This window comes from Emydura macquarii, unplaced genomic scaffold (assembly GCF_026122565.2).
Source record: "Emydura macquarii macquarii isolate MOO-44397 ecotype Brisbane River unplaced genomic scaffold, CSIRO-AGI_Emac_v2 contig_1254, whole genome shotgun sequence".
Taxonomy (NCBI): domain Eukaryota; kingdom Metazoa; phylum Chordata; order Testudines; family Chelidae; genus Emydura; species Emydura macquarii.
In genome coordinates this window covers 361,645-384,635 of record NW_027131391.1, presented here as the reverse complement: position 1 = coordinate 384,635, position 22,991 = coordinate 361,645, and the positions used below count along the sequence as shown (strand labels likewise).

At 42.8% G+C, this 22,991-nt stretch overlaps 2 protein-coding genes across 3 annotated transcripts; both read right to left on the bottom strand.

Moving 5' to 3' along the window:
* Window positions 1-2,862: 2,862 nt before the first annotated feature.
* DDX51 (DEAD-box helicase 51) lies at window positions 2,863-16,559 on the bottom strand. 2 transcript variants are annotated; one of them, XM_067549971.1, is made up of 16 exons: window positions 16,443-16,559; window positions 15,280-15,713; window positions 14,586-14,869; window positions 13,745-13,895; window positions 11,787-11,932; window positions 11,364-11,435; window positions 11,073-11,179; window positions 10,168-10,276; window positions 9,157-9,302; window positions 8,103-8,292; window positions 7,205-7,320; window positions 6,996-7,112; window positions 5,790-5,891; window positions 5,134-5,197; window positions 4,342-4,476; window positions 2,863-3,498 (listed from the first exon to the last, which is right to left on the bottom strand). In XM_067549971.1, exons 1-16 carry the CDS (start codon window positions 16,463-16,465, stop codon window positions 3,472-3,474), a joined length of 2,223 nt encoding a protein of 740 aa, XP_067406072.1. In that variant the 5' UTR covers window positions 16,466-16,559; the 3' UTR covers window positions 2,863-3,471. The 2 variants fall into 2 exon arrangements, with proteins under 2 accessions (XP_067406072.1, XP_067406073.1); XM_067549972.1 differs by having other exon boundaries at window positions 14,586-14,842.
* A 1,104-nt stretch (window positions 16,560-17,663) lies between these two features.
* LOC137154377 (macrophage migration inhibitory factor) lies at window positions 17,664-21,375 on the bottom strand. Its single transcript, XM_067549970.1, has 3 exons — window positions 21,154-21,375; window positions 19,789-19,961; window positions 17,664-18,485 (listed from the first exon to the last, which is right to left on the bottom strand). Exons 1-3 carry the CDS (start codon window positions 21,259-21,261, stop codon window positions 18,419-18,421), a joined length of 348 nt encoding a protein of 115 aa, XP_067406071.1. The 5' UTR covers window positions 21,262-21,375; the 3' UTR covers window positions 17,664-18,418.
* Window positions 21,376-22,991: the final 1,616 nt, after the last annotated feature.

Below are 22,991 nucleotides of genomic sequence, written 5' to 3'. Positions count from 1 at the left end.
CATTTGCAAATCAGAGTGGACTCTGAAGGAGACTGAGGCCTGTTCTACACTGGCAACTTAGGTCGACTTAAAGTCACTTCAATCAACTTAATTACACGCGAATCTACACTGGCACCACTCTTAATTCGAATTAAGGTGCCAGTAAAATCGACTTAATAAGATCACCTCCGCAAGTAGCATAGCGCCTAACTTGAATTTGTTAAATCGATTTAGTAATAGTGTAGATGCAAGGGAACTTAAATCTAATTAATTGACCTCCGGAATGTATCCCACAATGCCCCATTTTGACCACTCTGGACAGTCGCACCGTGATGCTCAGTGGTCACGCTAGCAGGAAATGTCCCCTCCCCATAAACCCCAGGAAGATTTGAATTTTCATTTCCTGTGCTGCCAACATGGAGAGAGCTTTATCATTATTCTCCACATGGCTACTGCAAAGCCCAAACATGCTCCAGCATGGAATTGACCAGAGGTCTTAGACCTCATCAGGCTGTGGGGTGAGGAGTCTGTTCTGGCTTAGCTCAGAGCCAGCAAAAGGAATCTGGACATTTATGGGAAGATATCCCAGGGCATGCTGGAGAAGGGACACCAGAGGGATGCTCAGGAGTGCTGCATGAAGATCAAGGAGATGTGCCAGTCGCATCAGAAAGCCAGGGAAGCTAACAGCCGCTCTGGCTTCTTGCCCAAAAAATGCAGGTTCTATGATGAGGTGCATGTAATTCTCTGTGGGGATCCCACCACAATGCCTCCGTGCAGCATCAATACCTCTGGAAGGTCACAGTCCATGATCAATGATGAGGACTCCGTGGACGAGGAGGAGAAGAAAGAGGAAGCGGAGGAGAGCAGGGTGCAGGAGAGCGGGGTGTCTGTTCTCCCTGAAAGTCAGGACTTATTCCTGACCCCCAAGCAGTCCAGCAACCCACAGGACAGCACAAATGATCCTGGGGAAGGCACAGCTAGTGAGTTTTCTTTCTTATTAGCATTTCTGTCCTTGTACATTGGGTGGGGAGTCACAAAGGGGATCTCAGGTGTTTCATTGACTGTACTGGGGGGTTACTCAGGGATCAGTTTTTTTATGTGATGAGAAATGCTAGGTTTATCATCCGTCGATATCTCATGGAAAATTTAATGTATGTAATCTGTTACCCCTAGAAAAACTTTTCAGGGGAGGGCTGCCTTGTTCCTCCCTCCATGGTAGGATTCTTCTCTGCAATCAAGGTAGCCAGCATCATGGTTTCATGTGTTTTAAGCACAGCCTCCTTCCCCCTCCCACCCACCATGCCGTCGTCAGTTCCTCCCTGTAAGGGTTTAAAATACAAGCAGAGAGAGTGAATCATTTATACATTGTATCAAGGAAACCATTTGCTACATTTTAGAAACATTGTGTACATTGTTTCACTGGAATCATTTGCTACATTTTTTTCCAGGGATCATTATCTAAATTGTTACATTTGTTTCATTTTTTTCACTCTGCTAACTGTTACTTTTCTTTCATTCTGTAGACACCTAGGCACTGGAGGGACCCTTAAGAAATGCTGTGAACAGACTGTCTCAGATTACGGGGGGGGAGGGGAGGAGAAAAAGAAAAATAAAAAAAAAAAAATAAAAAAGCAGACACAACATATTTGCAGAGCTCATGAACACCTCAGCAGCCGCAGAACGTGGAGGCTGACCATGTCACAGAACATGGACATGGCCAGGGTCGCTGAAAAATGTAGCATGATCGCAGCACCACGCAGGAAATGCTGCTAATCATGCAGAACCAGGCAGACATGCTCCAGCGGCTTGTGGAGCTTCAGGAGGAGCAGAGGCAGGACAGAGTCCCGCTGCAACCCCTCCATAATGCTCCTCAACCCAGGGCTTTGCCACCCTCCCTTTCCCCCACCCCCAGGTCTCGGAGGTGCATGATGCTCATGTATTTTGTAACTCAGGGCTGTTCTCTAAGATGCAGACGGGAACTTTTTTCCCTGACCAAAAAATTCAGATTGGGGGTGTGGAAATGCCCATAGTGATCCTGGGGGATCCTGCTTACCCCTTGCTCCCTTGACTAATGAAGCCGTGCACCGGTCACCTTGACAGCGACAAGGAGTGTTTTAATAAGAGGTCAAGCAGTTGCAGAATGGTTGTAGAATGTGCCTTTGGGCATTTAAAGAGCAGATGGAGGAGTCTCCTCACTAGGCATCATGCACCTTCCCATACCACCCCACACAGATGTCGGTGAAACAGCCCGTGATCCACAAGCCCCTGCAGGACCATGGAAAAGTACCCCTTGCGGATTATGTACTCGGTCGCTAGGTGGGCAGGCACTAAGATGGGGATGTGCATCCCGTCAATGGCCCCACCGCAGTTTGGGAACCCCATCATGGCAAACCCCTCCACTATGTCCTGCACATTTCCCAGTCACTAGCCTTCGTAGCAGAAGTCTATTGATTGTCTCTGCTTCGGCTTCTTGCTCTATTTTGAAAATAATCGATGATAAGCCACGATGTGTTTGTCATGCTCACAATTATAGTGCAGAGTTGAGCTGGCTCCACATACAGGATTTCTTTTTGTATGATTTCTGTTTGGGCTTCTTGATAATCAGTGTGGGGAATCAGGAGCACTGTTTGCGATTGGTTGGTGAATCTAACTTCAGTGTTAGCCACCAGTTTTGGGAGAATCTGCTCTCCTTTTTGCAGCCTGCCCTGACGTTGGCATTTTCAAGTGGGTACATTGGATCACAGACACAGTTAGTGTTTCCAGCAGGAACTCTGGACATGGGTCTGACTTGATAAAAAAGGAATAAAGGTTGGTAGGAGGGATCCATGATAATTAGTTCACTATAAAAACTCCTTTACCTACCCTCTACCCAGAACCATGCTTTACAAGAAAACAAAAAACATTTTTTGAAGTTATTCTTTATTTAAAAATTTAAAGTTGTCCTTTTTCTCCACCCCCAGCCTGGAACAGTTCTTGAATCAGTAGCATTCTGCTATTCTGCTTTTGATGCATTTTGCAGATACAGGTGGTGTGTCTGCAGCAAGGGAGAAGGAGCAATTGTCTCTGTTGATGAACTGATCCGCAGGCAAAGCCAAGAGGGCCTGGCCCCATCAAGTCTGATAACTGGAAGCTCCATCAGATGCACACGCTAAGAAGAAAGGCTGTTCTATTTACTACTGGCAGTTTTAAATACACCAAATAGGACAGGAGAGAGAGAGTTTCCTTTAAAAAAATATTTGTTCAAGCGGAGAACTGAGCTGTGTTGCCAGTTCCCGCAGAATGGAAATGGGCTGTAGACACTCCTTGGGGTCCACAATGTCTGTTGGCAGGGTGACAATTTAGCCTCTTGGCTAGGAGATTGGGCAGCTAATCCATCAGCTCAGGACTACACTTTGTTACCACACACTTGCCATCAATAGCAAAAACACGATCAGTCCTATCTTGATTTCAGTGCTTTGGAAAACATACGCCATCCTTCTCTCCTGGGCTTTTTCATGCTCGTTTCTGTGCTCGTTCATCCTGTTAAGACAAAGAAGATGAGTGCAGATACTCAGAGCCTACGTCACAGGGTCACACAGCTGTGCACAAACTGTATCAAGCAGGCAGCAATGCAGCAGAATTTGACAAATCTTCTTTCCTTTCTCCTCCACATCCCTGACACTGCTAACTGTCAAGAAGCTGGACTTCTAAACCATCAATTTTGCAGGGACAGGACACTAAACTCTTGACTCTAGTTTTAGGACTCTCCAAAAAGCACTAGAGCAGGAGCTTCCTCCCACATAGAATATTAGAGTTGGAAGGGACCTCAGGGGGTCATCTAGTCCAACCCCCTGCTCAAAGCAGGACTAACCTCAGTTACCATGTGTGACTGCTCTTATGCTTAGCTGGTAAGGACACTGATGTTCTGTTTACATATGAAAGCACTCCAGTCTCATGCAGGGTCAGCAAATAGAACCCCTTTTCCTTGGATATTCAAAACATAGCCATGCAATTTGCAAGTTGGGTGAATGATGTGTCTCAAATTCTGATCTGGCAGAAGGTTCAGCTTCTGCATATAGTTACTCTGTCTTCCTCCTCCCAGCCCACAGAGGAAATCAATAGATCTACAAAAAAGCAGTAAAATGAGTAGTGCCTACTGAACTTGCAACCTTTGTTTTCTACTGGCTCCACCCTACATATGAACATTTTGTTATAGTGGACAGTAGGATTCTGGTTCTGTTCTCAGGTGACGTACCATCTCAAAAGATCTCCAGGATTAAAAGACGATTCTGAACGCTAATTGATGTTCAAGTCTGCAGTGGGTTACTGTGAGCTTTTTGTGCAGCTGAATATGATACTGCAGCTCTTCACTGCTGTGGTTACCTTGACAGTTTTCTGGAGCTTGGACAGTGCTTCCTCATATTGCTGCAACAATGGCTTTAAGTACTCGCTCTTCACCAGCTGTTTCTCCAGATCTGGGGTGCCAGCATCCCTCAGCATCTGCAAAAACTTCCGCTCCTGCACCACAAATACAGAAAATTAAGGGGAGGAGATGACTCAGGAAAGTTGGTGTTGCCCCTTCACCTTTTCATGATTGTTAGACCATGAGACTGGGAAGTGAGTGAGTTTGGGAGGCTCCATCTAACTGGGAAATTACGAGCGAATAAAATTCACAACCAACTATAATCTAATTCTTCCAATTCTGAGGAAACCTATCTTTTATGCTTAAAAATTGGGTTTGCAGTCTCCCCAAATTCCTGAAGAGGTCACACACACGGCCAGGAATGCAGCCAAGTTCCTAAAATGGCAGAAAAACAAGGGTTCATTTTCAGCCCTGGGTAAGCATATTGCTTTCATCAGTATGTGAAGGGGGTGGGTGGGTGTTTGCGGTATGGCCACATCCCTATATGCTATGCTAAATGCGTATATAAAAATTCATACTCGATACAGTCATGCCAGGACATCTCCACAACCAATGAAGAGAGTAAATAAGTCGTCTCTATGAAAAGTGTCTGAGTGTGCTGTACAGATACCACTGAAGGGAAAGTATCCATACTCAGAACTAGACTGCAGGTGAGCTGTGAATGGATGGAGGGAGGGAAATTAAATTAATCCCATGCTCCTCACCACTCAGATGTGCTTCACTTCAGACTTACTGCCATGACTGTCACCTACCTGCACTTTCAGGAGCATGGTGAATGCTAACCCCACCTTTCCAGCTCGAGCTGTTCTTCCAACTCTGAAATCAGATAAAGGAGGCCAACTTCAACCTCAGTTTAACTGTCCAGCTTTTCCCTCCTCCCCTGCAGCACATTCCTTCCCATCTTTCCCCAACAAATCTTATTCTGGAGTTCTCAAAACCTGAAGAAGGCTATTCAGATTATTTCTATAAGTAACACTGGTATAAGTAGGCCTGTACATAAAACACAAAAGATTAACATTTCAGGACTTGATCTTCAGAAATGCTGTAACCTTACAACTCTCATTGATTTCAACTGAAGTTGGGCTCTCAGCACTCTGAAAATCAGGCCACCACTGTTTGGGACTGTCCAAGCCAATGCCCACATTTCCTATCAATTAAGCCTGGTATAGTATGAAGTAGCCCTACTTAGACTGGCCTGGTGTCACTACAATGACTCTGAAGGCTAAGTTCAATATGAAAGCAGTTGTTCAATCAAAATTAACAGCTCTATTACAATGGAATTAAAATAACTTTTCACACTACATACTTTTGTATATATAAAGAATGCTTAAATGTCTAAAAAGCCATATCCAAAAGAGAGGTTACAATCCAAATTCACTTCTCTTCTTTGTATTTCTCATCCACTCACCGGTGAATGTAAGACCTGATGAACTGAGGGGCATCATAGTTTATCACACACTTCACTCCTTTAATGTCAATCCCTCGAGCAGTGGCATCTGTAGTGATTAACCTGTTTTATATGTTTCAAAGAAAAAACAAAGCAGTAATGTTCGTTTCCAGATCTGTTGCATTGCATAAAACAATTGCCCAATGACACTGCAAATTCTGGTACCTGGATATGGAGTATCACAATATGATACTAATCTCTCTAATCAAACAAGCCAGACAATACAGAGGGCTGGGTCTTTGAAGCATAAGATAGCACCAGGAATAACACCACAGATGTATTAGCTGTAGTAGTCGTATTAGCCTCCTATGGAGAAAATCCACTCCAGTGATATGCTAAGCACTTCTGGAGGCTTCTTTTCTATTGATATAAATGATGACACAATTGGTGTTTCAAGGTTTGCTAGACACAGAGGATATTAGCAACACTATGTGTGGAATTTTTAGCCAGGTAATGCCTATAAATAGTAATTGGGAGCTAAATGCCCACAAACCATATTGAAAAATATACCCAATTGTTCATGCTCAGAGCATTCAAAACAGGAAATCCGAACAGACACTGAAAAGAGTGGTTTGTATGAAAAACTTATTTTAACACGTTTACTCCTTTCATCAAAGGTTCTTAAGGACACTTGTCAAGCAGTAACTACTCAATGTCCCTATTAGTATTAAAGAAACTGAAGCACAAGTAATTTACCCCAGGTCACAGCAAATCAATGATCGAACTGGGAACAAATATCTAGATAGCCAGTCTAGCGAGCTCTTACTGTTACATTACACTATTTCTATTCATTATAGTCCCTGTAGAATAGCAGCCTTCACTTTCTATTATGTGCCAATAAAAACCTGATCTGCAAGAAGGCTCAGATTTTCAGAATTACATATGTGCTTTGTGCATTTACTGCCATTGCACATCATAACATGACAAATGCTGTGCAAATTAGCTGTTAGAGTCTGAGACCATTTGCACACACAAGTACTTCAAACGACACAATTCAGAAAATGTGAGTCAGTCTCTCCCACTCACTTCACAAGTTGGATTTTGTAAACTCAATTTTGCAGATGAGTTTGTTCTATTACATACATGTTTCCTCTACACTCTCTACACTGTAAATAGCCTGGGTCAGTACTGAAAAAACCAAAAACACCACACTCATCAGACACTCACAGTTGTATCTTCCCCTGTTCAAATTCCTTCAGGGTCCTCTGTCTCTCACTTGGAGTCAACCAGGAAGAGAACTCAGCTACATTCAATCCACCAAAGGCTCGAATCAGTAAGAACAATCTATTTGGGAGTGGGTGGGGAAGTAAAACAGTCATGAATTAACCCAATATTCATATGGATTCACATGGTAAATGTCCCATCAATGAACTCACCTGTGGGAAGTCTGCTTGGAGTTGGTAAAACAGAGCACCCGGGTGAATTTCATTCTCAGCATGAAATACAAGAGGAACAAAGGCTTGGAATTCAGGTTACAGGGTACATAATATTGCTGCAGGGGACAGAGAAGAAACAGTAAATTTTAAAAACACTGCTTCTCACTTGGACTCTTCTCCCAAACCTATTTGTCTGAGCTTCTTACTTTGTGTAGCATTTCACCAAACTCATTCACTACTATAGACAACCAATCCCACAATGCCATCTCCTTCGGGACAAGTCATGCAGGGAAGATACCATGGTGTGGTAGGTTCAACACAGAACTGAAGCAGGAGACCTGTGTTCTAGTCTTGTTTCTGACACTGATGCACTGTGCAACCTCAGGCAAAAAAACACTGCACCTCAGTTTCCCAATCTCTAAAAGAAGATGATGTATACTTGCCTTTGCTAAATACTTTGTGGTCTACATCTGGAAAGTGTGATGTAAATGCTATATATTTCTCTTATCTTAGTATCACACCCCATAATGCTTGCTGGTGGTGCTTCTCATCCCCTTATAAAGGAGTATCTGTGTAAAAAAGTGCTGTTCTGAGATAACGGACAGGTGGAGATCCATCAGTAGGTATGCATATGTAGAGCTATATAAGCAGAACATATCTGCTCCCTTAACCATTTCTCCTCCTGATCCTCAGCAATGCAACACTGCCTGGGGCAGAAACGGTTTTGGTTCATGGGATAAAATTAAGGGAAAATGTAACCATGTTTCCAGAAGCAAATCAGGCTGCTTTGAGTCTGACATGTTCTTCAGATATAAATCTATTCAAACTCCTTCCCTCTTGAAAAGGTGCCCCACGAAATACCTTCCCATGGCTGCAAGAGGATAAATCATCCTCTTACCGAAAGCCCCTCAGGGAGAGTGTATTTCTTTTCAGCATCCTGTTCTGTGTCAGTCCCAGCTTGTTTCTCAGAGTAGACAGATGTGAAGAGGCGAGGTTGGTACAAGCCCAGCTGCTGCAGCTTCTCTGGGTTCCGAGTCAGTGTGGCTGAGAACAGCAGCTTCTGTAGTGGTATCTGGGGACAGCAGGTGCTGAGACAGATAGCGTGCAGGCATTGAGATTTAGGGCAGATGGGAGGAATGTCATGTTTTACTCCTCCCCAAGTTTTTCAGATGTTAGATGGAAGCTATTAACTCTTCCTGGCCCCATTCACTTTCTACAAGTCACTTTGCAACACCCTTCTCCTACCCCTCTTTAAGCTTGCTTATCCTGCTAATGCTCTAATTAGTTCAAAGCAATTACTATTAACTTAAAAACTAACACCCCCCCCCCCTTCTCACAGTGCATGCATCAGCCTCTCAAATGACCAATCTTCATGTTCTCACCTTGGTCCTACCCCTACCCCTCCTTCAGTTTTCTCCTCCTGTTGTTCTGTCTTAAGACACTCTTCTGGACAGGTAACCTGCCTGTATTTATTCTGTGAAGGCCATGCACATCTATGATGCTATATAAAAACAGCAACTACAGATGAATAGCTCAGGGGTGTTCCAACAAACATTCTGCTAATCTCCATATAGGGGAACTGCGATTGCTCTGGTGCAACTCAGTCCATTATAAAAACATAGCCATTGGTCCTCTAAGTTTTGCAGTATTTTTCCTTTCTTTTAATGCCACCCTAACTAGTTGGAGAAAGGATCAGTAGATGAAGTTGGTAGAGTTTACTTTAAAAAGCATGGGTCATTTCTTAGCATCAGCTGTTTGCCATCTGCATTTTCAAGGCACAGAAAAATTGCAGATTTGATTAGCAGTATGTTTTCTCACCGAGTGAGTGTTGGAGTGTACCCAATAATCAGCATCTAAATGGAGTGGACAGTAAAACACCAGCACTGAATAAAGAGGTAACCTGGTGTTTTCACCTGTAGTACTGATTCAGCAGACTGCATTTTGCAAATTACCTGGCTGCCGTTACGGGTCCCGGTTCTGTCCTCTGGAAAAGCACATTATGGCCCGAGTCCTCTTCAGCACGGAACACGGCTTTTACCACTTGATGAAGCCAGTTCTGGTGCATGTCATCTATCATACGGTCAGCTTCATCTATAATCTGCTCTCAGACAGAAACAGCCCTTGGTATTAGGCTTTTTTTTGGTGTTGTAGCTTTCCTCCTAGATATATTAAACCCCACTCTTTATAACAGGCAGAAGACATTTTTGCTTGGGATAAACGATAGAAAGGAGCGAGTGTGCGTGCACACACATACTTGTACATATGCATAAATTTCTGATCAGCCAAATTGTTTAGCTTTCTTTTTTAAAAAAATTAGCACAGTTTTAATACGAGAGCTGAATCCTACATTTGGGTCCTTGGATAAGCATCTAAACACCTGATTCATAGATTCCAAGGCCAGAAGGGACCATTGTGATAATCCAGTCTGACCTCCTGTATAACAAAGAACTTCTCCAAAATAATTCCTAGATCACATCTTTTAGAAAAAGATACAATCTTGTTTTATGGTATTCAGTGGCCAAATCTGAGGATGACCTTAAGTCCCAAATAATAAATAGATTTGGTTGCACTTAAATCCATTGGCTAATAAACACCACATGGTTTTAAATACAAGAGAAACCAGATCTCCAACACCCTGAATAAATAAGGCACCAAATAAATGTGGTCTCAGTGCACATTCTGATATGCTGGCAAGTTATTATAAATTAGATAATTTACTGTGAAATCTTAGCGTCTTACTTCAACAATCAAAACCATGTTTTATTTTTGTAAGTTTTATTTATGTAAAATGTCCTTTCTGGAAGCAGATACCAGAACTATCTGGACCAATAATCCAAACAGCCTGGCAGATCCTATACACAGATGTGTATATGCACTAGGAGTACAAAAAATGTAGAGTAGGAATTATAGACACAAAGAGCCTTGTGATAGTCAGCTCAGTAGATCTGATTGTTTTAACTTACCAGAAAGCGAAGTTGTCTCAGGCTGAACCCTGGGGTCTGGTCAATATGATCCACAAGTCGTCCAGGTGTGGCCACAATGATGTCAGCCAGACTGCAGTAACCCATCACTCTGAAAAGACAAATGTCCTGTCACCAAGCTGCTTCCTGCAGTGCACAATATAGTGAAGTCAGAGTAACAGGTTCCTGTGACCAACAAGTACCTGGGTTTGCTTTACTTCCCTTCTCACTTCATGTAATTGAGGAATAAAAAGTCAGGTATACCATTTACATTAAGAATGTGTATGTATATGATGGAGGCCCTGCTTTACTCTGAAGAGCTGAGATGGAGAACTAGCTTATTTCAGACAGATTTGGAGAATGCTTCACTGCTAAATTGGAAATTATCTGGCATGTAACCCTTTATTAGCCAGAGTTATATTGTTGGTTACAGGCTAATCACCATTGCTGCAATCCCAGGTTCTCTTAGAAGTAGTTGTCTAATGTTGGAGAACCTAACTGCAAAGATAAGAGAACAGAACTGAAACCCAGGACGAACAAACAAACCTACAAAGCAGCCACTGGAGAACAAAACAGTTCCCTGGGGCAGAGGTTAAAAACCGAATCAGCTACTGAAAAGAGAGAGATCTTATAAAACCAGACGAGCATAAAGCACTAAGTGCCAAGGATCCCAGTGAGGAGGGACATATCCACCCCTCCGATTCCATGACCAATTTGATTCCTGAAGGTACATTTTGGCAAGCATGGATTAAACAATATCCAGTATATGAACCTAATGTTCAGAAAAACTAATGTGATGCAACTTAACATGTGATGCAATAGCCTACACTTTGACCTCTCCATTAACTGAGATAAGGGGTTGAGACATTTGAGCTGTAAAACATTATCCAAAAGAATATTTAACCTACGTTCTCTGGACTAGAGTCTCCTGCTCCTTTGCGAAAGATTTCTGCCCAGTAATCAAAACAACCTTCAGACCTGTCCCATCAGTGTAGATGTTGAAAACTTTACTCACCTGCAGAGGAGATAGGATTTGTTAGCTACTTTGACAGTTGCTTAATGATGATGCTTTCTGTTATCTTAACCAGCATCAAACCCACACAGTTAGTCTTCAATGTGTTCATGCAGTGGGTTTAAAGCACCAGCCTTTCACTTGACTTAAATTCAGCTCATAGAAAGGGAGGGAAAAAATCACTTACCTGCTGTGCCAGTTCTTTGGTGGGCAAAACTACCAAGGCTCGCACCTTGCAAACCACTCGTTCTAACAGGGCCTGCCAAAACAAAGGCTATATGAGCACTTGAAAGCTTGTGGGGTCGCTGTGCCCAGTCTGGGGAACTGGGCAGCATCCTAATAATCTCCCAACATTTACTAATTCATTTATTTCCCTTCATCTTCCCCAATCCCTCACATTATGTCCCCTGGCCACGAAAGCTGGATGGGACACTGAAGATAATGGAAGCTGTATCTAGGCAACTTTGAACATCTAAACCTCAGTGCTTCTGTTGGTGTGTCTCCCTGACTTTTTGACCTACCTCAAGAGGCTTCCAGTTTACAGCACTGCTGAGAAACAAAGGAAATTGAGGCCCTCTCTGTAACAACTATACACCTTGGTTGAACTCACCTGTATCACAGGGATGATGAAAGACAGTGTTTTACCACTGCCTGTAGGGGCCGAGACACAGATATCGCTGGGCTGGTATCCTCCCCTCCCTACCAAAAAGCCACTGGATGCACTCTCCAAAATGGCAGGAATCACCTCTCCCTGAACTGAACAAAAGGAAAATGAGGATCAGCAGAAGGCAGTAACTAACTGGGCCAAAAAGTCCATCCATAAAATACTATTAAAAACTGTTCAATGAATGTAATTTCTTTCTATGTTTTGGAAAGTCTTGTATTCTCCCTACTATGAAAGTTAGTTTTCTGGTGCGAATAGTGGAGATCTAAGGTTCAAAAGAGCTCTTCATTATTCAGGGGGTACCTCAATTCATTTTGGAGAAGCTGTTTCACATCCTTTTGTTGGGGTCTTTTTAAACTGGCTATCAACCAAAGAGCAGATAAATGTATTGTTTCTGAAAGTGAGCCCTGACTAGATGTAGGCAGTGATTATGAGGGTTTCCTATACAAGTAATTCAGCTGTCTTTAAATCCTAATTTAGCACCACCTTGTAGCTCACGACATTATTTTTTCTTGTTTGTGTATATATCAAGGTGATGAAATTGCAAACAGAATGATCTTGGCAGGAGTTTAACAAAAATAATCACTTAAGTATTTAATTGTTTATTATTTTTTTTAAAACGTTCCTTTCACTGGGAGACAACACACAGTCAGTTCTTTCAAGACTGAGAGGGCAACTTTGGACTGTGGTTCTGGCTCTCATCTCAGCTACTCCTGCAAGGGGCTAAATGTTCTCAACTTATATCAACTTCAGTGGGAGTTGATGGTGCCCAGCTCTCTATAGTACTGGATCCTAGATAGGAAAGTTACAAATTAAGCAAGAGCAAATTAGCCAGGGCAAAAGCTTTGACTGCAACCTGTGACTTCTCTCCTCTCTTCCCCATCCTGTGGAGGGCTCTGGCTTACTAGCTAACTTTGAACTAATTATCCATTAACAAATCATCGAAGAGCCTCTCCCTCACAGAAACTGTATCCTGATAACAGGAAGCTGAGCAGTACAGTATGTCATGTGTTAGTTTAATACTGCATATTTTGATCAAGGAAAGCTATTTATATGGCAAGTTCAATAGTTTACTACTAATACTCATTCCCTGCTGGTGAATACTATAAACTGAAGCCAGGAGGTTCTGGCCCTCAAAGTATAAGAGTCTGTGATTGATATAAGGAGAGTAACTGAGGATAGCCTACCAGCAACTCATTACACTCTGCTGTGTCCTAGCACAACAAAATATTAAATAGTGAAATAATTTAAAATAGGAAAAGGTCTGAGCTAAATCTACAATTCTTTGATGGACTTCTGATGCAGATTAAGACCTGATAAATCCAGATCACCAATGCAATTAGTTAAGTCTTTAAAAGTGAATGCATTAACCCATTGTAATAATTGTACATTTGTTTTAGTCCCTATGCCTTAATCAAATCAATAATGTGAAATATACCTGTTACCAACAAGACCTTCAGTGGAGATTTACAGAGGTTTGTCCCTACTCTATGTCATGACCTCTACATACACACAGTAATACCTCAGCTCCATCTGACGTCCAAGTACGGAACAGCAAGGTTTCCTAAAACTGATCAGTCTGACACATATAGGTACCCAATTCTTCTCTTCATCCAGCTCTGGTAGTGAAGATGACTGGTCCCTATGTAACCACTTTACATATTGATTTAAATTAATTTAAAGTTAACAAATCCACACCACACTGGTTTAAATATCATATTTGTGTCAGTTTTGGGGAAATTTTGGAATTTGTTTCCACCCAAAATCACTCATCTCCAACATTCCCCAGAGTTCTGACTTTCTAATAAGTTCTTTATAACACTAACACACACACGACATAAGCTGTTTGAACAATGGAGAAGTTAGCTGATTAAAAAAAAGAGACCAAACAAATATTAAGGTACCTGGGAAAAAAGACTCTATTCCATTCACTTGCAGCTTCTTCAGCAGTTTGGGATGGATTCCTGGGACATCCTGGATTGGAACTAGGTGATCTTTTATGCGTTTATGGACTAACTTGGGTTGAGCAAGCCACTGTGGTAGGATGGGCTGAACCTGGAAACAAGAAGTGAATGTATCTTGAAATAGAGATTCTCAGCAGGTGGTCTGAAGTTGAAGTTCCTTTGATCCAGGAAAAAAAGTTAGAGTAACTAAACTAAGACACAATCATTAACTAAATTAGTATTCAGTATTTTTTAAATTATTATTGTAATGGTAATTTATGCACTCCGACTTGAGAGAATATGAACATTTCTGTAAAAAATGTTAACATATTGTCCCAAAGTAACACACAAAGCAGCAAGGTACAAGCTTGAAGATATACCCCAATACCAAAATTGTGCATCTCTGCACCTGTACAATTAAAAGTTTAGTATCTGCATAAAGAGATTTCAGGATTGGGGCATTAGACATTGACCACACCAGTAAAAATGAGAAATTGTAAAACTCTTGAAAAGCAAATTGAAATGAAAGGGCTGTCAATTACATTCAGTATTATTTCAATATTTTATCAAGAAGACTGTATATTGAACAACAGTTTTATTTTTTGCATAAGACTCTTGTTAAAAATGTACTTTATCCTTTATAGGAAACAGGAAATCCTCCATTTAGAAAGGTTAGTAAGCCATGTATTAATGAAATGACTTCTACCATCAAACTTGACAATACTATATATAAGCATGTTAGAATATGCTTTCTCCCACCCAGACCACACAAACAGAATAAAATCCCTGGCCATTTGGTTACCTTCTGTACTGCTCTTTTGTCATACCCTCCAAAAACCATCAAACTAGAAGGTGGTGGTGTTGCTTTTTCATTCAAAGTAGGTATCTGTACTCTCTCCTTTGGGCTTTGATTCCTTTTAACTTCTTCACTATTGTCTTTCTCCCCAATTTCAGTTCCAACTGTTTCCACTTCTGTTGGAATGTCACTCTCCTTCCTCCTCACAGCTTGGTGTCTCCTGAAATTTCTTTTATTTTCCTGTTGTCTATTGTCTTTAATATCTGAAATTTTAGTGGAAGGAATAAATGCTAAAAATCAGACAGTGGGACAGAGAAAAAAAATGGGAAGTATTTTTATTGATTAGGGTTTCCAGGACCTAAAAATCCACCTACATTCTCATCCCTCTTTCCAATCCTAAGTATGGAAAGTTCACCATTGTTTTAACAGCAGCAAAAAGGCAGTTAATCTGTTCTGACCGTATGTGCACACCCCCCTACACTCACACACCAGTTTTCATATCCCAGTTGTAAACCAGACCCAGAAGTTCAGAATTTTGCACTTCTAAAATACAATATAATTTGACATTGATTTTTAACAGATCTTGCAACAAGTTTCTCCTATAAGACCCAGCAAGAACCCACAGCACTGTGCTGTGTCTCTATAACAGGACTGTCCTCCATATGGAAATTAAATCCTATACTTTCAGTTTTGCCTTCACCTGCTTCAACTCTCTCTTGAGACTGACTTGATTTTTTTTCATTTTCTTTCTTTTTCTTCTTAGCTGGAATGTAGCCATTGGTTGCTTCACCAGGTGGGCCAGAATCTGCCCCTGCTGAAGGCGTCACAGAATCACTGAGCACATGGTGGTTATTCTTCAGCTTCTTTTGCCCTTCTCCACAGGAACCCTCACCACTGTGTCCTCTCTTCCTGTTTTTTGTTTCTCTCTGTTTTTCATTCTCAGAATCAAATCCAGAGTCTCTGTTTTTGAGCTTTTGATGGAGTTCGTTTTCTGTTTTCTCTTGTTTTAATTCATCAGAAGGCAAAAGCACCTGCTGCTGCTTTTTCAGTTGCCTGGCTCTAGCTTGTTCACGTAGCCGTTCTAACAGTGCCTGTGATCGGTCTTCTGTAGTATCCTCCTCACCACCAAGGTATCTGAATGTTTCATAAAGAAAACACTTTAAATATACCACAGCGAGCACTAAAACAAGTCTGTAACCAACCTTTTCACATATTTACTGACAGAGAACAGGCAACAAAAGACAAATTTCAGAGTCAACTGGATACTGTAATAAAGCACAGTGCCCCAGTCTATATCTTTACAGCCAGTAAGAAAAGAATACTTCATTTTGAACTGTTGCAAGTAACTGTAACCAAGATAATACAGGCATTTAAAACAAAGTCTAACTCTTATGGTTGCAGAGAAAAGCTTGAAAACATGACCCAGGCGCAGCCTAGAGGCTCAAAAACCTGAGAGCAAGTTAACAGAACTCATTATTTAAAACAAGCCAGGATTTTTAAGACAATTTCGTGGGGGAAGGGGAGGGGGTCTAGCTCCTGATTCTAGTGTCTGGCTGGGCAATGCAGTGGACCTCCCGCACACAGAATGAAATACGAGTTCACGTCATGTGGACGAGTTACAGAAGAGTAACGCTGCGTTCCCCGGCCCGCCGCTCACCACTCGCTGCTGCCCGCCGGACGCCTACAAGGACCGGGCGGGTCAAGTCAGCTCGGCTCGGGGGAGCCCTTCGCTACAGCCCCAGCAGCGCCGCCCCTCCCCCAACACACATGGGCCTCTCCCGCCAGGCCGCTACTGCCTCCCCCCCTCCGCGCGGGCTCCGCTCCTCTCCCGACTCCAGGGAGGGAGCCCTTTTTGCCGGTGACCTGTTGATGAGGAAAAGCGCCATAGTAGCCGCCGTGTGACACACTTCCGGATCCTGCACACCACCGTGATGACCACTCCTCCCTCTGCTGCTCGCGTACTCCGATGACGTCACCACGCCTTTCCCCCGCTACTGGCGCTCTCCGATGACGTAATCATCCTAGCTGCTGCTCGCGCTCTCTGATGACGTCACCACCCCTTTCACCTCCTCCCCCGCTGTTCGCGCTCTCAGATGACGTTAGCTGGCGCAATAGGTAAGACAACGTCTGCGGCCGAGGGGAGGTGGGACCATAGAAATTCGCGCGGTTAGAGAGCGTGAGGCGGCCGCCATCGCCCCCTAGGGCCTGGCTGGGTGGCGCGAAAAGGCGCCGTTGCCATTGGGCCCGTGGCCAGGCCCAGCCCCGCCCTCGGCCAGCCGTTTAATCTACCTCAGGCGCTGGGCTGGCCTGGCATTGCTTTGCGGGGCCCTGACGGAAGACTGAGCCAGGCCCCAGCTGTGCCCTAAACAGCCCCCTCCTCCCTGCAGGCGCTGCCAGTCTCTCAGGCCCCAGCCAGGCAGCAGGGCCCCTGCCCACCTCCATTGTCAGCCTCCTAGGGCACAGGCTGGGCAGCCTCGGCTCGCTGGGGATGACAGCAAGCAGTAGCCTGAGTTCTCCCCCCTGGCAGCTGGCAGTCAGCTCTTTGCTAGGCCTGGGCAGAATGGCTGCTGGAGAGAAGAGACCCCAGCTTATAGGACAGACGGTAATCACCCTGTGTTGTACATAAGAACCAGGAGAATTCTGCATCCTCAGCCATCTTTAGGATAGGAGGTAGCAGCCCAGGTGACCCTGCCCACAGCCAGCTTTACTCAGCCACGCTTCTGAGAAGAGCTCATCCTTCGTATCTTCTTCCGATGGGCGAGTGAAATACACCAGCTCAAGCCAACTGGCAAGTAGAATTTTGCATGAATTGTGCCCCTGACAGCCAGGGAACATTCTTATGCACCTCCCCAGCTAATAGTCACATGGGTGTGAGACAGATTTAGACCCTGATATTTAAACACCCACCCTACAAAACTGGCACTGAGAGGACACTGGATTATAACGCAGTTCAGATTTACGTTCAGGCACTATAGCTGTATGGAATTAAAAAGGAACAAAGTAGGGTGCTACCTCCATTTTGATCACTAGTAAATTATTCTGCTTATGATGTCTGAAAAGCAGCTATGAAAAGAAGCCTTTGCATTACACATATCTCAAATTAAATTCCTAGAGGCTCCTACCTAGACACATGGCAAGCCTTCCTCATGCTCTTTGGTACTTAAGGCAGATTTCTTAATTGAACAAGTTCTTTGATTTAAAGGAACTCCCTTCTCCTGAAACTCTTAGGATGGCAAGGCAACCTCCACCAAAATGCAAGGAGCTGGCAGCCGTTTTATTTTCTCAGTTTTGAAGGGCAGCAAATACAGAAAGGATTGTTCATTCAACATTTGAGGATGCAACTGATGGGGGAAACCTACTGTCCCATTAAAATCAACAGCAAGTCCTGTGTAAATACTCTTCCAAGCATCATAGGACTGTACATGTAAGTGCTCATTCTAATCACCACCACTATGGTGCCATGCACCCATCAATCTGAATCAGTTTGCACTTTGAACCAGTGTCATAGGAACAGGGATGAGGCCAACTAAGTCATTTTAATTCATCTTCTTGCACTCAAAGAAACAGAAGAGCACTTGTTTGTTAGGCCAACCGAACTCCACCCGCAATCCTGAAGCAAGAGCTCACACCAGGCCACTTCCTTCTAAATCTTTATTACTTGTTTTCTACATATAGAAAACAAAAAGGAATGTTTAAAACAGTAATGTGAACACACTAGCAAGGAACCATCATCCGTGTCAGTGCACAAAATGCAAGGAAGGGCAATTTGTGCCATGGTCTGCTAACAGGCAGGATAGGTGCAGGTCCAGGAATAGCCTCTTTGCTCATATGGGAATGCCCTATGCGAAGGTAGAACCATTCCAGCCCACATTAGCAGCATTCATGTCATAGTAGTTGATGTAGACTCTTAAAACAAAAACAAAAAAAAGGTAGAAATGTTAATCATGATAAATGTTAGGGCATGAAAACTAAGCATCTACCCATTATTACTTGTATAGGAAATGGGCGGGGAGGAGAGGGGGGGAAAGTGAAGGGGAAGGAAATCACTCCCAGTCTCAAGGAAAGTGGTTTCACATTTTCCATTTTTAATTATTAGAAAAGCTAGTGAGGTTACACCAGTAAATTTCAGTTTAAGCCCAGAAGCTGCACCACCCTCAACTTCTCTCCATCGCTTCACCAAGCACTGGCGAGTTGGGTTTGCCAAGGCTCACACCCTCCAGTAAACTGCCTTTTCTTCCTTGCATTTCTAAGCTCTTAGTTATTTAGTTAAAACACATCACTTCAGTAACATGTCTGGAACTGCAGGAGAGATCAAAGAGTTTGAGCTCTTTGAGTGCTGCAACCTTTTGCCAAAACCAGATGGGCTCTTCTGGCTGACTGCAGCTCCCTGCCCTTCTTCACACAGAGGCAGCAGCTTCCTCTTCCTGTTTGCCACTGGGCACAGCTGCTCTACTCCCTTGCTGGCTGATGACAAGACCTGTAACAGGTGTTGCTTCTTGTTGTAACTGGTCATCAAGGAATATTGCACTTTACACGTCTGCTGAATTACTGGAATTTTAATCCACTAAATTCTAAAGCTGTATGCATTACTTCATTGCTGCCATAATGACTCCTTTCCATAGTCACTGTTACTTCCAGAATAGTCAGGACTTCCACCTTCATAACTTGAATTTGGCAACAAACAGCTATTCTTTATTATAACCTTCTTTGCTGTCTTGATAAACAACAAAGCTGTCCAACTTGCCCAAAGATCTCCCTTTATGCCAAGGGGGCGGAAGGAGGGGGAAAAGACACTGAATATTACACATTTGATCATCATATTTCACCCTAACCCGAGAGGGAGATTATACTGTACTAGTCAACCATTTGTAATTACACTTAGTTTATTAGTCCAAACCACATTCATCCAGAAAAGGCCAATTCATGGCACCAGCACACAGCTTTCAGATTTCACAACAATTGTATCTCCCTACACAAAACAGATACAGTTCTTTAGTAAAAGGCTTGCAAGATGAAGGATTTGTTCAATTAGGAGTCTTATGCAAGAGCTGGATTTGCAATTGTACTGAAATTAGCATAAAGACACCTGAAAAAACATTCAGTGCTTAACAAAACAAAAACAAACAACCAGAGTACATAAGAAAGAATCCAAAAAAGTAATCATTTTAGACAAGCTGATAACAGGAATGTCACTGTAGTGCAGCCTCACCTGTCTGCAGGTATGTGCAGCTGTTTAGTGAGCAGGTCACACAGCAGCTTGGTATAGCTCTTGTTCTGCTGCCCTCCTATCTTGCCAATGCTGTGAAGACTGCAAAGGGCACAGGGATCTGTGGAGCCCCCAAAGGACATCAGCTGATCAGCTGCAATGTGCACTGCAATGTACTGTGAAAGAAATTAACAACCAGTGATCAGATAATATACCTCTCTGTCCTTGTGTCTACTTGGAATCCAGAGAGCAGACTTGTTTTCTGGAGTTAGCTACTGCAAACACAAATGGTGTTTAATTATACACATTTCTAAAGCATTTAATGCAGTAGTACAGTACCCTAGCCAAACATACGATTTAGCTCTTCATCTTATATTTTTCCTTCTTTTAAAATAATTCTGTAAAGACATCTACCTCTGCTACAAAAGTGTAGTTATCCTCATTGAGGCGAATGCCTGAATACAACTCACTTTCTAGTCAGTTGATGTTTAGCCATTGATGAGGGCTATAATTGTTAGCCTCTAAACAAGTTGTAAGCAGGTGCACATCACGGGGCATTGACTAGTCAGCTTGCTCCATAAATCTACAATAAGTCTGTCAATTAATCGCAGTTAACTCAAGTGATTAATTTGTTTTGAGTTAACTTGATTTAAAAAATTAATCGTGATTAATCGCACTGTTAATATTTATAATACTTGGTGAGAGGAGCTTGCCAGTTTAGTAAGAAACACAAGATGTTTGAATGACGAATATTCCTAATCTACACAATCCATTACAATGAAGACCTGCCCATTCTAATACAACAGTTCCCTCCCACACACACACCTAACTATGGTAAACAGAGATATTTTATTTGCTTTTCTAGAAGATAAGCATGCAGTAATCCACCCATGCATGCACCTATAGCACAGCAACAGCCTGGCCAGCCTTCGCCAGGAAGGAGAAGTTGAAAAAGGCAGAAGTGACACTACAAAACGAAGCCTATCAGTCAGATGCACATTCACTTATTCCATTGGCAGAGGAGAAGAAATCAACCCCCCTGGGGCCATGCAGATACGCTTCCATCCATGTGCTCAGTCCTTCCTGCCCATCACCTCACCTTACTAAGAGGGGACCCAGTAGTACACCAGACTGAACTACAGGCTGTCTGCAACAATAGAAATTAGAGGTCTCCCTTTACACTGAGAATAATTACAAGAGACTCATTTCAGTTTTGTCTAGGTTAGGAAGGAAGCATCTAGGAGAACAGCACCAAGGCTTCAGGCACTACCTACAACATCCTTACATTATATAATTTGCTCTTTCTCCATGCAGGTTATATACATGGCCGTTCTGGAGGTGCGGGAAGGGTTAGTCTCCTGAACTCACCTGGGCAGGCTTGCCTGTAGCCTTTGCTAGTTGCTGGGTGAGCTCTCCAGTCAGGCTCTCTGGCACTGCATCCTTGCTCACGTTGGTGTTAACAACAAACATAGGCATCTTGAATCCTTGCAAAGAACGTTCCCTTTCTACTAAATCGTAAATCTCAGCCTGCTGCTCTAGCTGCTGCTGCCGCCGCTGCTGCAAAATGGAGCTGAAAAAAGCCTGGAGCAGACCCCCACTGTGTGTGCCCTGCTCTGAAACGCGCATGTGATTTGTGCTGGACCGGATTCTTAAAGGAACAGCAGCACCCAGAAGCTGAGGCTGCTATCTGCGGATAATTTTGGCTACTAAACTTTCAGTTAAAGCGGTGGTTCTCAACCACAGGTATGCATACCCCTGGTGTACACAGAGGATTTCCAGGGGGCACATCAACTCATCTAGATATTTGCCTAGTTTTACAACAGGCTACATATAAAGCACTAGTAAAGTCAGTACAAACTAAAATTTCATAGACAAAACGAGAAAGGAAGCAACCTTCAGTAACAGTGTGCTGTGACATTTTTGTATTTTTAGGTCTGATTTTGTAAGCAAGTAGTTTTTAAGTGAGGTGAAACTTGGGGTACACAAGACAAATCAGTCTCTTGAAAGGGGTACAGTAGTCTGGAAAGATTGAGAACCACTGAGCTTAGTGTGTTTATAGTTTCCCCTCCTCCCTAGATTCTCTACAGAATTCTTCCCATTTCTTCCTTTGCTCAGTCATTTACTTTATTATTATTAAATATGTATATTATGGTAACACCCAAAAGCTCTCATACAGACTGATACCCCATTATGCTGGACACTGTACGATATAGGCCTTGATCCTGCAAACACTTATGCATATGAATGGTTCCACTGATTTCAGTGAGACTACTCATGGTGGTAAGGTTAATCACTGGCATGTTTGCAAGATGAGGCCACAGGAAAGACACAACCCCTACCCTGAAGTCGATCTTTTATTTGAAAATAAATGGCATCTCTGCTTATGGCTTCATCTGTTTTTTCCTGTCACATAATGTAAATCATGGTTTATTTCTGTGTTGCTGGTATGAGTTAATTCTTCAGTTCTTCTCCTTTGCTTTTCACTATTAATCAGCAAATGATCAATTATTTCTCAGTGCTATGGCTTCCATGCCATGTTTTCTTGTTCGAATTGTATTATGCAGAAGTGGTTTTATCCTGGCTCATGGATGAAGTGGAGCTACTTTATATAGAGGCCATAAGGCTGCTTGAGTGATGAGCCCTCTGCTGGGTTGTGTGCTGTGATGCACGTAGATTGCCCTGCACTTTGTGTAGTCATTTACGTCAATGCAAAGAGAGTGTAAAATGCTGCTAAATCAGAACAGTAGCATTTTACACCCAGTTGGCACTGGTTTAACTCACAAAATGGAGGGCAACAGAGAATCAGGCCCTTAACCTCCTCCAGCCTTGCAAATTTATATTTTACACACACACACACACACACCCTCACTCATCTTGTTCACTATTTTGGATAAACAGCATGTATTTTAAAATGTGACCTGGGGCCTTTTGTTCTTCCCTAAGCATGGCTACATATTTTATAATTAAAATAATATGAATGAACACCTTAGGAAGGAATGTGTGGAAGAAATAAAGATGCTGGAAGAATTTATACAAACAAAAATTAATCAGGCTCAAAGCGCTAATGATATTTGAGGGCTGGGGTAAGCAGAGTTCACTCTTTTTTTTTTTTTTGAAAATGTAATGCAGGACAGCTAGGCCCAGATCCTCAAAGGGATTTAGGCTCCTAACTTCCATTCTAATCTTCATTGTCATTGGAAATTGCT

Excerpts from the sequence above, each read along its gene's own strand:
- DDX51 (XM_067549971.1), bottom strand. The coding sequence starts at position 16,465 with ATGGCGCTTTTCCTCATCAACAG. Across the intron at positions 11,180-11,363 it reads CCAAAGAACTGGCACAGCAG|GTGAGTAAAGTTTTCAACAT; the intron begins GTAAGTGATTTT and ends TCTCCTCTGCAG. Across the intron at positions 7,321-8,102 it reads CTCTCCCTGAGGGGCTTTCG|CAATATTATGTACCCTGTAA; the intron begins GTAAGAGGATGA and ends TGTCCCCTGCAG.
- LOC137154377 (XM_067549970.1), bottom strand. The coding sequence starts at position 21,261 with ATGCCTATGTTTGTTGTTAACACCAACGTGAGCAAGGATGCAGTGCCA. Across the intron at positions 19,962-21,153 it reads CTACAGGCAAGCCTGCCCAG|TACATTGCAGTGCACATTGC; the intron begins GTGAGTTCAGGA and ends TTTCTTTCACAG. Across the intron at positions 18,486-19,788 it reads CTGCACATACCTGCAGACAG|AGTCTACATCAACTACTATG; the intron begins GTGAGGCTGCAC and ends TTTTGTTTTAAG.